The sequence below is a fragment of the Fundulus heteroclitus genome, unplaced genomic scaffold (assembly GCF_011125445.2).
Source record: "Fundulus heteroclitus isolate FHET01 unplaced genomic scaffold, MU-UCD_Fhet_4.1 scaffold_131, whole genome shotgun sequence".
Classification (NCBI taxonomy): Eukaryota; Metazoa; Chordata; class Actinopteri; order Cyprinodontiformes; family Fundulidae; genus Fundulus; species Fundulus heteroclitus.
In genome coordinates, this window is record NW_023396543.1 from 46,894 (window position 1) to 59,483 (window position 12,590).

General features: G+C 37.3%; 1 protein-coding gene across 1 annotated transcript in view; it reads right to left on the reverse strand.

The window, feature by feature from the left end:
* Window positions 1-12,590, reverse strand: part of LOC118558589 (CUB and sushi domain-containing protein 3-like) — a gene marked incomplete at its 3' end in the record, with an annotated part of 433,060 nt that overhangs the window by 43,258 nt on the left and 377,212 nt on the right. Inside the window, exon 7 of the mRNA XM_036129041.1 lies at window positions 7,513-7,590. Within this exon, the coding sequence (XP_035984934.1) occupies window positions 7,513-7,590 (78 nt within the window). The remainder of the gene's footprint in view (window positions 1-7,512; window positions 7,591-12,590) is intronic.

Here is a 12,590-nt window from a genome sequence, read left to right on the forward strand (position 1 = left end):
CAATAAAACACATTTCCCCAAACACCATCTCATTCTTTTAAAAAAATAGTTTACCATTACATCCAAAATGTATATATGCCACTATATATCCTTTTTTTTTTCAATTATTAATGCCACACACAACAAAGTTAATTAAATAATCTAAGGGCAAACGTGATAAAAAAGAAAAAGTAATATTTGCTGCAAATATTAAAAATATATATATTTAAAAAAGCTAACTATTCCTTCTTTTTCTTTAATCTCTTATGTTTTTAATGGATGTTGAATTCCAAGATTGTGACCAATTTTGATAAAAACTAAATGTAATTTAAATCAAATTTAATGTAACATTAATGTAATTTAATCACTGTTTTACTGCAAATATTGTTTGTGACTCTAAACCTCAAAAAATACTGTCAAAGCACAGTTTTGTTCAATCCTAAATAAAACACATGCCAACAAGCTCAATTAGGTGCAACAAACAAGGGCCGGAGAAATAATTCTGCCCATTTCTGCTTTCACACGAACACCTTCACACCCACGCTGTCTGGACTATCTGGCTAACATGCAAGTACATGTTTAGTCCATATCAACAAACCCAGCATGTGGCTGGAGAGTGTATGTGTGTTTCTGTTTGTATTTGTTAGAGTAGATAGTTTGTTGCTTTGTTGGAGCGGCTAATTTGACCATCTGGACTATTAACATGACAACAGAGGGACTGGTTACAGTATCAGCACACACTCAAGAGCAAAACACACAAATGGTGACCCACACTTATACACTTTTACACTGACAGACTTAAAGAAACCCAAACTTAAATCTGTATTTGTTGATGGAGAGCCTCTGTGCTTCAGTGAAGAGTTGAACCTTTTAGAGCAGAGCAAATTATCTTCTGAACCAATCCAAGCCAGACGAATTAACACAAATTCACATTTGGAGAAACATACCTCAACCGTTACTCTGCAACATGGCAGGGAATATGATGAGTCTTTATTGTCTTCTCTTTGGGCTGTACTTTTTTATCCACTTATAAAATGCTTGCAAAATGATTCATACCACTGGAACTTTAGCATATTTTATCACATTGCACACAAATGTCAATGTATTGTATTGAAATGTTATGTGATACACCAACACAAAAGAACTGCATAGTTCTGAAGAGGGGAAAAGATTTAACAAATGAAAATCTGAAACGTGTACTGCACACTTAGGAAAGGTGCACATGTCCATATTATCTTATTGCCATCACAGATTGCAATTGTATACAAGACAGGAGACAATCAGACTTTGCATTGATTAGAAATGCAATTAATGAATCAGCAAACCTACTTGCAGAGCAACGGTCAGATTAGTTTTCTTCAGAGTGCTCAGATTTACCATAGTTGATACTCTGAGCTTTAGGCCATATTGCCTGACCATTCATTCATCTATTGTCTTCTGCTTATCCAGATTGTAATGCGGGGCAACAGCTCCAGAAGAGAGCTCTAGACATCCCTCTTCCAGCCACATCCTCCAGCATGCTGTATTTCTTCTGGCCAGGTGTTAATAGGCCAGACAAGATATGTAGCCTCTCACCACCTCAACTGACTCCTTTTCAACAGAAGCAGTGGCTCTACTATGAGCTCCTCCTGTATTACAGAGTTCCTCACTCTAAGGCTGAGCCTGGCCCCTTTCTTGAGGAAGCTTGTATCCAGAATGTTGTTCTTGTTGTTATGATCCATACCTCAAAACCATAGGTGACAGTCAGAACATAGGTGAACTGGTGAATCGAGAACCTTGCTCTTTGGCTCTTTAGCCTCAGACTTAGAGGAACTGACTCTCGTCCTTTACACTCAGCAATGATCTGGTCCAATGCATTCTGGTCTTGGCCTGAAGAGGCCAACAGAACCACATCATCCACACAAAGTGAGAATGAGATCCTGAGGTTCCCAAATCAGACAACCTCCACTTCATGACTACACTTTGATATTGTGTCCATGAAGCCTAGAAACAGGATGTGTGACAATGGGCATCTCTGGATGAGTCCAATGCACACTCACAACACGGCAGATCTTGTGCCAAAAATGTGGACAACTCTTGCTTCGGGCATACAAGGATTGGATAAATGGCTTGTACTTGTATAGCACTTTATCAAGTCTGACACACTACAGTCAGTCATTTACACACACACCCTGGCGATGGACAAGGACTAAGACGGTCAAATCAGGGGATTGAATTGGCAACCCACCAGTCACAGGATGAACTCCCTAACTTGTTTGCCACCATCACACAAGGATGAAGGATCCTCTCCAACATTACAGTGTAACCTTCTGCAGGGAGGCTGAGAACTGGAATGCTTCAACAATTGGAACACACTCACGGGCCACCTTTCCTAAAAATTGGGACCACTGACACAGTCTGCCATTCCAGTAGCATTCCAGTCTTCCATGTGACTTCGAAGAGGTATTTCAACCATGACAGCCCTACAATCTCCAGAGACTTCAGAAACTCAGGTGGACGCTCATCCACACCCGGTGTCCTGCCACCAGGGAGATTTTAACTACCTCAGTGACCTATGCTACAGTGATGGATTTACATCCTCTCAAGTCTTCAGGCTTTGCCTCCTACTTCGAGAACATGGTGACTGGTTTGAAGAGATCCTCAAAGTGCCTCTTCCACTGCCCAATTATGTCCTAAGCCGGCTGCAAGTATTTATCAGTTGTCTTTCTGATTTCCTCCCATGCCTCAGATTTTGCTTCTGCAAGAAGAGAAGCTACTGTGCTTTTGGCTGCCCGGTACCTTTCAAGTGCTCCAGGAGTACCCAAGGACAGCCAAATCCTAATTGCCTCCTTCTTCAGCTTGATGGCTTCCATCACCATTAGTGTCCATCAGTGGGCCCTCTGGTCACTACTGAGACAAGAACGGGTAACTTTCATTCCACCACATACATTTCTCTACTACATCGTGATCAGTTGACAGCTCTGGCCTCTCTTCACCTACTGTACGTGTCCAAGACATAATGCTGAAGGTCTGATGATACAATTACTAACTTGATCACAGACCTTTGGCCCATGATCTCCAGATACCAAGTACACTTATGGACCACCTTGCATTTGAATACAGTGTTTCTTATGACCCTTTCATACCTTGCACAGAAGGATCAGCAATGCCATTACTCCAAATGATATTCCTTAAGGTAATTCTATCATTGCCAACATGGACACTGAAGTTCCCCAGGAGAAACACCAAATCCCTGGATGGTACCCCTTTCAGGACACCACCCAGAGATTACAAGAAGGCCAGGTAATCTGAGCTGCTGGTTGGGTGCATAGGCACAGACAGCAGTCAGAACCATCCCTCTTGGAATCTAAAGCTCAAAAGAGGCGACCGTCTTGCTCGCCCTGGAAAATGTCAAAATGAAGGTTGCAGCCTGTGGCTTATGAGTATTCCAGCCCCAACCAGACCTCTCAGTCTCTTGGCAACTCCGGAGTAGAAGGGAGTCAAGGCATTCTCTAGGAACTGGGTTTCAGATCTTGAATTATGCATAGAGGTGAGACCAATTATTTCTTGCTGACACCACTCAACCTCACAAAAGCTCAAACTCCTTACCCACCAGTGAGGTGACATCCCATGTCCCTATTGCCAGATCATAACCCCACATTTTAGCAAGCCATGGCCCTCACTCGCACCTGCCACCCACCATGCATTGCACCTAATCCTGATGTTCATTTTTGCAAGTGGTGGGCCCACATAGAGGGGGCATCCTTTGGCTTCTGCAGGCTAAGCCCATCCAAGCCCCAGGAGCCAAAGCGACCACAAGGCGTGCCTCGACCACAAGGCGTGCACAAGCAAACTGGTCCCCCAGGCCTGGCTACTGGAATGTGCCCTGGTCTCCCTAATCTGGGTGATGTTCACCTCTTTTTGTGTTAAGCCATGTCATCGGAATCAAAGATTCACACTTATTCTGACCCCTCCCCTCTGCCATGTCACTCATCTCTAAAATAAAATCATCAAAATCCAGACCTAAAGCCTTGTGAGATTCTGTGGCAACACTTGGCAATGTACTGTAGATTCACATATGTTCTCCATACAATCTGACTGTGCTCAAGTTGTTTTGCAAAGACGAATCAGCAAAAAATTTTGTTTATATATGTGAAGGGCTGCTGGAGACATAGCAGTTCTAAACATTATTGACTCAGAGTGGCTGAACAAATATGCATGCCATACTTTTCACATATTTATTCTTTATGTTCATTTTCTTTCCACTTCACATTATGCAGTCATTTATAGATGTTTACTACTTATCTTTTTTTTTTTTAAATGTATGAATGTTTTTAGTTCTAACAAGACTAAATCAGAAAAGAGGTAAGAATATTTTTTTAAGGCACTCAGAAAATCTAAATCATACAAACACAAACAAGCAAAACAATGAGAGATGATTTTATTGGAAACAATGTTACAAAGCATGCAAAACAAACACATCCCAGTAAATCTTTAGTTTGGGCATTGTATTTTTGCACTGTTAAACTGTAGTAGCCTTTAAATTGTAAGTCCTAATTTTATAATTTGACAAAGAAAAAAATCCTCATGCAATAGTCATGTAAATATTTGCATGCCTGCATAACCCATTGGGTGTGCTAAGCATATGATGACTGTTACCAGAACAGGTGTGTATAATGTGTGCAAAAACTCGCTGCATCTGCAGTGAACATTTGGCATGGTGTTGTGTGATTTACTGGGGGAAAAAAATGAAAGGAGTTTCCATTTAAAATTATGCTGGGTCATCTGGTTTTAAACACTGAATAAGAATGTTAAACTTCAACATAGGTGTGTGAGTAACATGGCTAAGTTAACAGCCAGAATTAACAGAAAATTAATTTAGATTTACAGTTTCAAATCTTGAGCTAATTTGTATTGATCAAATAAAACCCTGTGTTGGGGTTATTCTACATTACTGGCAAAAGAAGCATGCAATGCAATTCTGAAAATCACAGAGCCTCACTGAGCAAAAAGACCATTTGACTGATGTTTTTGTGCCCATTAAAACAAATCTACTGGATTGTAGTGGAACTGTAATGTTCCAAAACACTCGCCACCAAATGTCTGAATGCATTGCAAATTCACTGCAGTTACGGTACGGGCCCAGTGACTGCTATCAGGTGTTGGTGTGCCATTTTCAAAATTAAATAGAACATAAAAGCAGTGAAATGTGATTCTGAATATCTGTAAGTGCTGAAACGGACAACCTTTGTAAAACACTCATAGATGTGAAAAACAGAGAAAGTAGAGTTGAGAAATAGTGGAACACAGGAGACTTTATGTAAGTGCTGGCTGAAAACAACTATCAAGTTGAATTTTAATAAACATGTTGAATTTCATGTACAATTATCATGCTCCATTTCAGGAGGTCTTTACCATATCAGAGTGCTGAAAGGATTTGAGCAATTTAAAAAAAAGATTAATTTTTCCTTTTTTCAATACAGTGCATTAAGTGATAAGGAAGTCGTTTGAATCCTTACAGATACAACATTCCCTCACAAAAAATAGATTAGATTAGATTAGATTCAACTTTATTGTCATTACACAGGTACAGGTATAAGGCAACGAAATGCAGTTTAGGTCTAACCAGAAGTGCAATAGCAGCAAGTGCAGGATAAACAGTGGTTCCATAAGTAAAGGACATGGGTTTTTACTGAATAAATATAGAGATGGATACTATTATAAACAGAATTTTACTGATAGATTTGTCCTATTAGTATAATATATACATAACTAGTATTGTGAACTAAATTTACAGCTGAGTGTGTACCGAATATAATTTACAGGTGGATATTACTATAAATAGAGTTTTACAGATATGTACAGATATGTATATATAGATAACTAGTATTGTGAACTAAATTTAACTGCTGGATATGTACCGAATATAATATACAGGCGGATATTACTATGAATAGAGTTTTACAGATATGTACAATAGCATAGTATACAGATTTTGCACCCTTGGTAAAGATATATAAAAACTGAACCTGAACTATTTTCATTTTATCTAACCTCTAACACTAGAAAAATCAAACCTTTAATTTGTCTAAAATTATTACGTGGGAACATGTTGGCACAAATATTTGCTGTCAGAAAAATCACTACTGTAACAGTTACAGGCAAGGACTACTCAAACACAATACAGCTGAAGCAGGGATGGGTAATTATCTTCATCATTATCCAGAGAAAAAACATTGTAAGAATTATGATCTATTATGATAATAGAAAAATACAAAAACATTTGCAAACCCCAACAAATGACTTTATGGTTAGGGTTGTTACTTTTGCATTATATATTTTTTTACTTTTATTCTACACTGTTGGCTTTCATAATGAATCAGTCAGTATTAAAAAGATTTGAGAATAGAATTGAATGCCTGTATTGTGGGCTATTTAGCACATAATGAAGTAACCTGTTAAACAATGGGTAGATTTTTACTTATATATTATATTTTTGTAGTATTTATTTGTGTGGTCTTCTGCCTATATAGACTGATAGAGGTGTTCCCATAAATAAAAATAACATATCTAAAGTTCCAGGCTTTTTCATGTGCATTTAAACAAACACTCTCTACTCAATTTAGAATCAGTTTGACTGCTAAAATTACTAAAATAAAGTAGATTAAGTAAAGTCAGGCAGTAAGTGGTTTTAAGCAGGGGAGCCAATAACTCAAGCGTGCTGTACTCTCTTTTCAAATGTGACTCATTGTTATAAGCGGATGTTTCAGATAGCAATTTAATATGTTAAATATCAAGGAAGTGTAATAAATTACTTAACACAGAATACACTTTAGAAAGTTTCAAGGTAAAAAAGTAAACAAACATAAAAGATACAAAAAAGCATTATATCCTCTATGATAATCCTATTTTTTGTTTCTATAACTCAGTAATTGCTTTGCTGACCCTAATAACCTGGGCCTAAATATGCATCAGTAAGGAAGAAGATTAAAAAAAGAAGAAATAAAGAGGGACATGGACATTTGTGAAAGGTTAGAGACACAGGCGGGGTGGGGCCCGTAAACAATGTAACAGCAGCTGATTCACATTCCCGGATCGAGCCTGAAGCACGCCAGAACAAACTATGATTGGGCTTATCAGAGCAAGTCTATGATTAAATATATCAAAGCAAACAAAGAAGAGGCAAAACACCATGGCCTCAACATACATACACAGAAAGTCAAATCACAGAAACACACAGCAGTCGAGCAGAATGCAAAAGCAGCTTTCAGCAAAGGCATTGCTGTTCTCAACACATGTGCAGCATCGATCGCATATATTAGACTATTTTAGATTTAGCGTTTCTATAAACTGGCAAAATGGTTAAATTTAAGGGATTCAAATTATATTTTCTGAGTCATAATTTATGCACAAAAGTGTTGAATATAACAACAAGCCTTTAAAACTGAGAAGATTTAAAAAAGCAAAACAAAAGTAAAGCTAAAAACAAAGTAAACAGTTCAAGCCATTGCATGTTAGTTCATTAGGCAAAGAGAGATTGAGAATTGAACTCACATATTGAAAACTTGTTGCTGGAGTCTTTGCCAGGGAATAATTTTACGCCCCTCGATTTAAAATCTACTGATCGCTTCACTGCAGAGGAGAACAGAATACAGAAAAAAAGAAGAAAAATCAGATAACAGAGTTGATAAAAGCATGAACAATAAATCTGACCTAATAAAAAGGATAAAAATAAGATGGCACATTCGTCTCTCACCCGTAACGATGAGAGAGAAAATAGCAAAGCGAAAATATAAGTAAAAGGCAAAGGAAATTTTAAAATGGTGGAAACAGATGGACAAACACAGAGAGAGAAAGAAAGATGACAGAAGAGGAAACAAAGTTGAAAAAAAGGATCTTATGAGGAGTGTCATTCAGGGTTTTTAATCATGCAAATATTTCTCTCTTTTTCTCTCTCTCTGTCACTCATAAATGAAACACTTGGGATGTTCTGCTGGATGCCCCATCATATTCTTAACAAAAGCTGAGAAGAGGAAATTGCAGCTTTAATCAAAATAACCCACAATGCAGCTCTGTAATCAAAGCATTCAGATAATGAAACGTTAGGAAGTAGATGGCTGGATGGAGCAAATCAAAGACAAGAGGAGGCAAACTGATGGGGAGTAAATCCCTGTCAGCGTGAGCTCTGGTAGCATCATTTCATCATGAACCACATTAACATACGGCGCTGAACCTGTAGGTTAATGTAGCTGCAAAGACAGACTATAGATGACAGTGAGTGGGTGAGGGGCTGTGACTGAATCAGAGCACTAATGAGAAGAAAGAAAATAAAATAAAAAAACATTCCAGGGCAATCTCAATTTGTTTTCCTCAAGATGTTTTTTCAACAATGAATGAAATAAATATAAAACAAACTATTTGGGACATAAATCAGGAAAACAGATACATCTTATCAATGAAGCTCATTGGCAAACTACTCTGATACTTCTTTGAAAGACTGATTGACTGAAGTCGATTTCAAAGCAACCGAACAGTTCCGTCAAATAGTGAAAAATGTCAAAAGATGGGATGTTTTAAACAATCTATTGTTCATAATGTTGCTTTATCATCTTTTTATTTCATTCTCATCCATTACTCAGCCAAACGTTCAAAGTAATTTTGTGGTACTATAGAAATATACCACTAAATGCAATTCAATGGTGATAAATACTATTGGTGTAAATTATTAGTAAAACTTTTTTACAACTTAAACTTCTGGCTGAAAATGTAAGCAGCAGGTATTCGGCTGCATCCTTCAAGCCAGATGTATCATTGCATTCCTATTTATTCCTGTCAGTAACCAGTGCTGCTCCGTTTGCCCCATTTAGTTTTCACTGAGCATAAATATGATCAGTCAGAAGTCAGACTGAGCCTTGAAAGGTGACATTTGCAGTGATTTGTGATTTAAAAAAAAAAATAAAAAAATCAGTACCTGATGAAGGAGACCCTTGATCAATCAGTCGTATTTTAATTTTTATTTTTGTCTTTCATAAATTAGATTGTTATTGTCTGGTGGCCTTTTTTTTTTCCTTTTCATTTTTAATGGTGCAGAGTGTACTTTTAATTAAAATAGGAGACCCATGCTTCTGGGTGCCCAGGGCCCCCTTAGGACAATATTCGAGCCATGTACATGACTGATATTACACTGTAAATACAGCATTTTGTTAATAGTACAAAGCAGGATTCTAAATGTACTTTTTATGGAGGGGTTTTTCTCATCACGTATTTACAAAAAGAGTAAAATCAATGAAAAATTGCATGCTTGGCAGAAAATATCAAAAATCATATTCAGAACATTTTGTGTTTTAGAAGTTTGACATTTCCTCAACACAGTTGCCCTGTTGCTTCCAAAATAAACCATTAACCTGGATCTGTCATCATTAATGAACACAGATTCTTCAGCTTTTTTGTTTCATATTACTTTACATTTACCTATCATGTTAAAACTAAACTCTGAGTTTGTTCCATCAAGTCGTGTTCCACAGCTGTGAATTGCAGGAAGATCTAAATTAAAAATACTAACGTCACTGCAATCCGTCCACCTACACAAAGAATGAGCTTTATTATCCCTGACACCAGTGTCAAAGCTATTAAAGCAGAAATATGTTTGATAGCTGATAAACCGACTGCTGTCTCTTAGAATGCATCTCATTTCAGGCATTTAAAAAGAGCGATTCACATAGCACGCATATACACTGATATTTTTAGGTCAATTCATAAACATTTTTTGTTATACAAGTGATTATGCGCTTTTCACCATTTTACAGAACTAATGGAAAGCTCGGACACAAAAATACTTAGTTTTTAACATTTGGTTTAATATCCTGCATTTATTTAGTTTGGAATATTTTCTTATAGTAAAAAAAAAGTAAAACTGTATATTGCAAATGATTTTAGGCGAAAAGATAGCTCTTCAATTGCCATAAATTAAAATCAAGTCAGGTATAAAACAATTTATATCCATTAGCTTGCGAGATCTAGAGTATGTGTGCCAGAAGGTAGTAAAAAGTTTAATTTGTTGCTGGTGGAATACTTTCATTGCCTGCATGAAGTCCTCTTAATATGCTTCATGAAGCCTGTCCTATATGTAAATACGCATCAGAGTTAAATGTGACCTGGTTAATATTCTAGCCTACATGTAGTAACACTAATGCAAACAGATGGAAGGGAAGATGCATTTAAGTAAGCTATGTTTATGAGCTGAAATACTGAATATTTAACAAAACTATATTTAGTTACAGAATAAGAGCTTAAATAGGGCTTGGTTAAACATTCAATAAGACACTGAAGCAAACAAGTAAAATATTAAAGAAACATTTCTGCTTATTCTACAAAAAGCGATGTCTGCTTTTTTTTCCTTACTGAAGCTCAGTAAAATTAGTTTTCAATCTATGGTGCCAAAAGTTGGGATATCTTTGTGTCTCAGAGAGGCTCAAAGTTTCCTCTGGCATTAGTACCACTGTACAGCTTGCAGCAAGATTGAGATGCCAAGAGTCAAAACTCTGCATTTATTGAAACGATTCTGCTAGGTGTAGGATTCAATTAAGCTGATAAGGTAGGGTAATTTATTGGACATGGTAAAAATGCAAGCAAAAGTACTCCATTTATATAATGTCGGAGTTAGATTAAGTGGTCATAATGTAACACCCGACCTCAAGAAGGACTGAACCGGAGGTCAATTGATCAGATTTTATTTATGGCACCATCTTTTAATTTATATTGGACAAAATATGCCCATTTATCTATATAAAGATTCATTCAACACCTTTAAGTAAACTTTAGCATTAAAAAGAGATGAGCAGAGTGTTCTTGTTTAAATGAAATGAAAGGAGGACATAATTGAGCCGTGTGAGCGTGTGAGTTAAACAGAAATGTTTGCTGGATGAAAACACAAATACCCAGATGCACGTTTTACTGTCCTTACTGTCACAACATGAAGCTGGGTGTGTGTACGGAAACCATACTGGCCTGCTATATGTTTAAGGTCATAATAATATCATACTCTAGGCTAAATAAGATGTTGAATAATTAAAATGAATATATGGGTAAAATTAAAAGATTGCTTGAAACCTAAATCTACCAACAATATGAATAGTGTTGGCTTCACTGCACAGTACAAATACTTTCTCTGCTGTTAGTGATGAAATTGTACCTGAAGCATGCTGCATTGCAATAGTAGGTAAAAGTTGTCAGTCCTAGAATCAGTAGAACAAACACCCCTATCTTCATTCAGAGCATGGACACCCCTTCTAAGGTTTAATGGAGACTGCATGAATCTAGATACCTTTGCTCATGTGTCATGGTAGGGCACGCAAGCCTCTTGCTTTTACTGTCTATACAACATCAGCGACAATTTCTTCTTTAAGGTTTTGGTCAATTTATGCATCCCTTCCCTAACTGATATGGTAATTTCTCTGCCATGACTTGCCATTGTCCTCCCAACCTTTTTCCACTTCAGACACATAAACAAACCATTTTATTTTCATCCCCTTACCATGACATATCAGTGCGTTTTACTTGGTACAAAGAAATTTAGACAACACATGTATGAGGGGTAATGATTGTAGTGACAAGCATTTTTAAGGGTCATTCATACTGCTACCAAGTAATAATTTGTTAGCAAACAGGCTGAGTGGATACATTGTGTGGCATAGAGGCACAGTGCCCATTCCTGGTTGAAGTGACATAACATGTCATTAAAGCATACACTGAGTAGATAATAGAAAACTACTTAAAGCTCAATTGTCAAAAACAAAACAAATTGTCCCCAAGCAGAAACTGATTTGCTTCCCTAGGCATATGGGACCAAGGAATTGCTGACAAAGTACAAAAATGAAAATTCAATGACAAATATCCTCTGCCCACGCGGGCACCTAGCTGGAAAACAAGTAAATATGCTTAGACATGGCTGGTGGTCAGTTGTCTAAGAAATGGCTGGTCTGAGGCTAATTAAATAGCAATCTCATTATGTAACAGGCCTTTAGCCTTAAACGTCAAGTTACCCATTCTGTGGTCCTTTATATAATTAAACTGCCAGCCCAATGATTCCCTTGTATCCCAGACACAAGGCGCTTAATGGTGCCATCCTGAATGGTGGCCAACACTAGCTGTGCTACTAGGTTAGCACCCAGCACCTTTAAAATTCACATTTGGTCATCACTTTACCAAGAGGTGTTAAGGATTACAATTAGTTGGGGAGGGCAGTGGCCAACTTTGCAGAAATCCTTCACGTTTGATGGGCAGTTCATAAGGAAAGATCCGTGTTCATTCTACACTACCAAATAGATAGTCTCCAACAACTTTGCTCATTCCATATTATCCTTGTGAGTAAATAATCTCCGTGTGAGCATCCTTTCTCATAGAGCAACAATGGAACAAAGAGTAAATAATGAAACCAGCGTCTGGTAAAACGCAAGCTCCAACAATAATTTAAGATATAAAAGGCCCAGTTCATGGATTTATGAGCTCATTTGATCCTGTTGAGGCCTGCACTATCTCTGTACTCAGTTTGACTAATGGTTCATAAGTTAGGGCTGACAAGGAAAAGGGCTTGGGGACTTATTTACACAGAATCCAAATTTTAAATCCTGCAT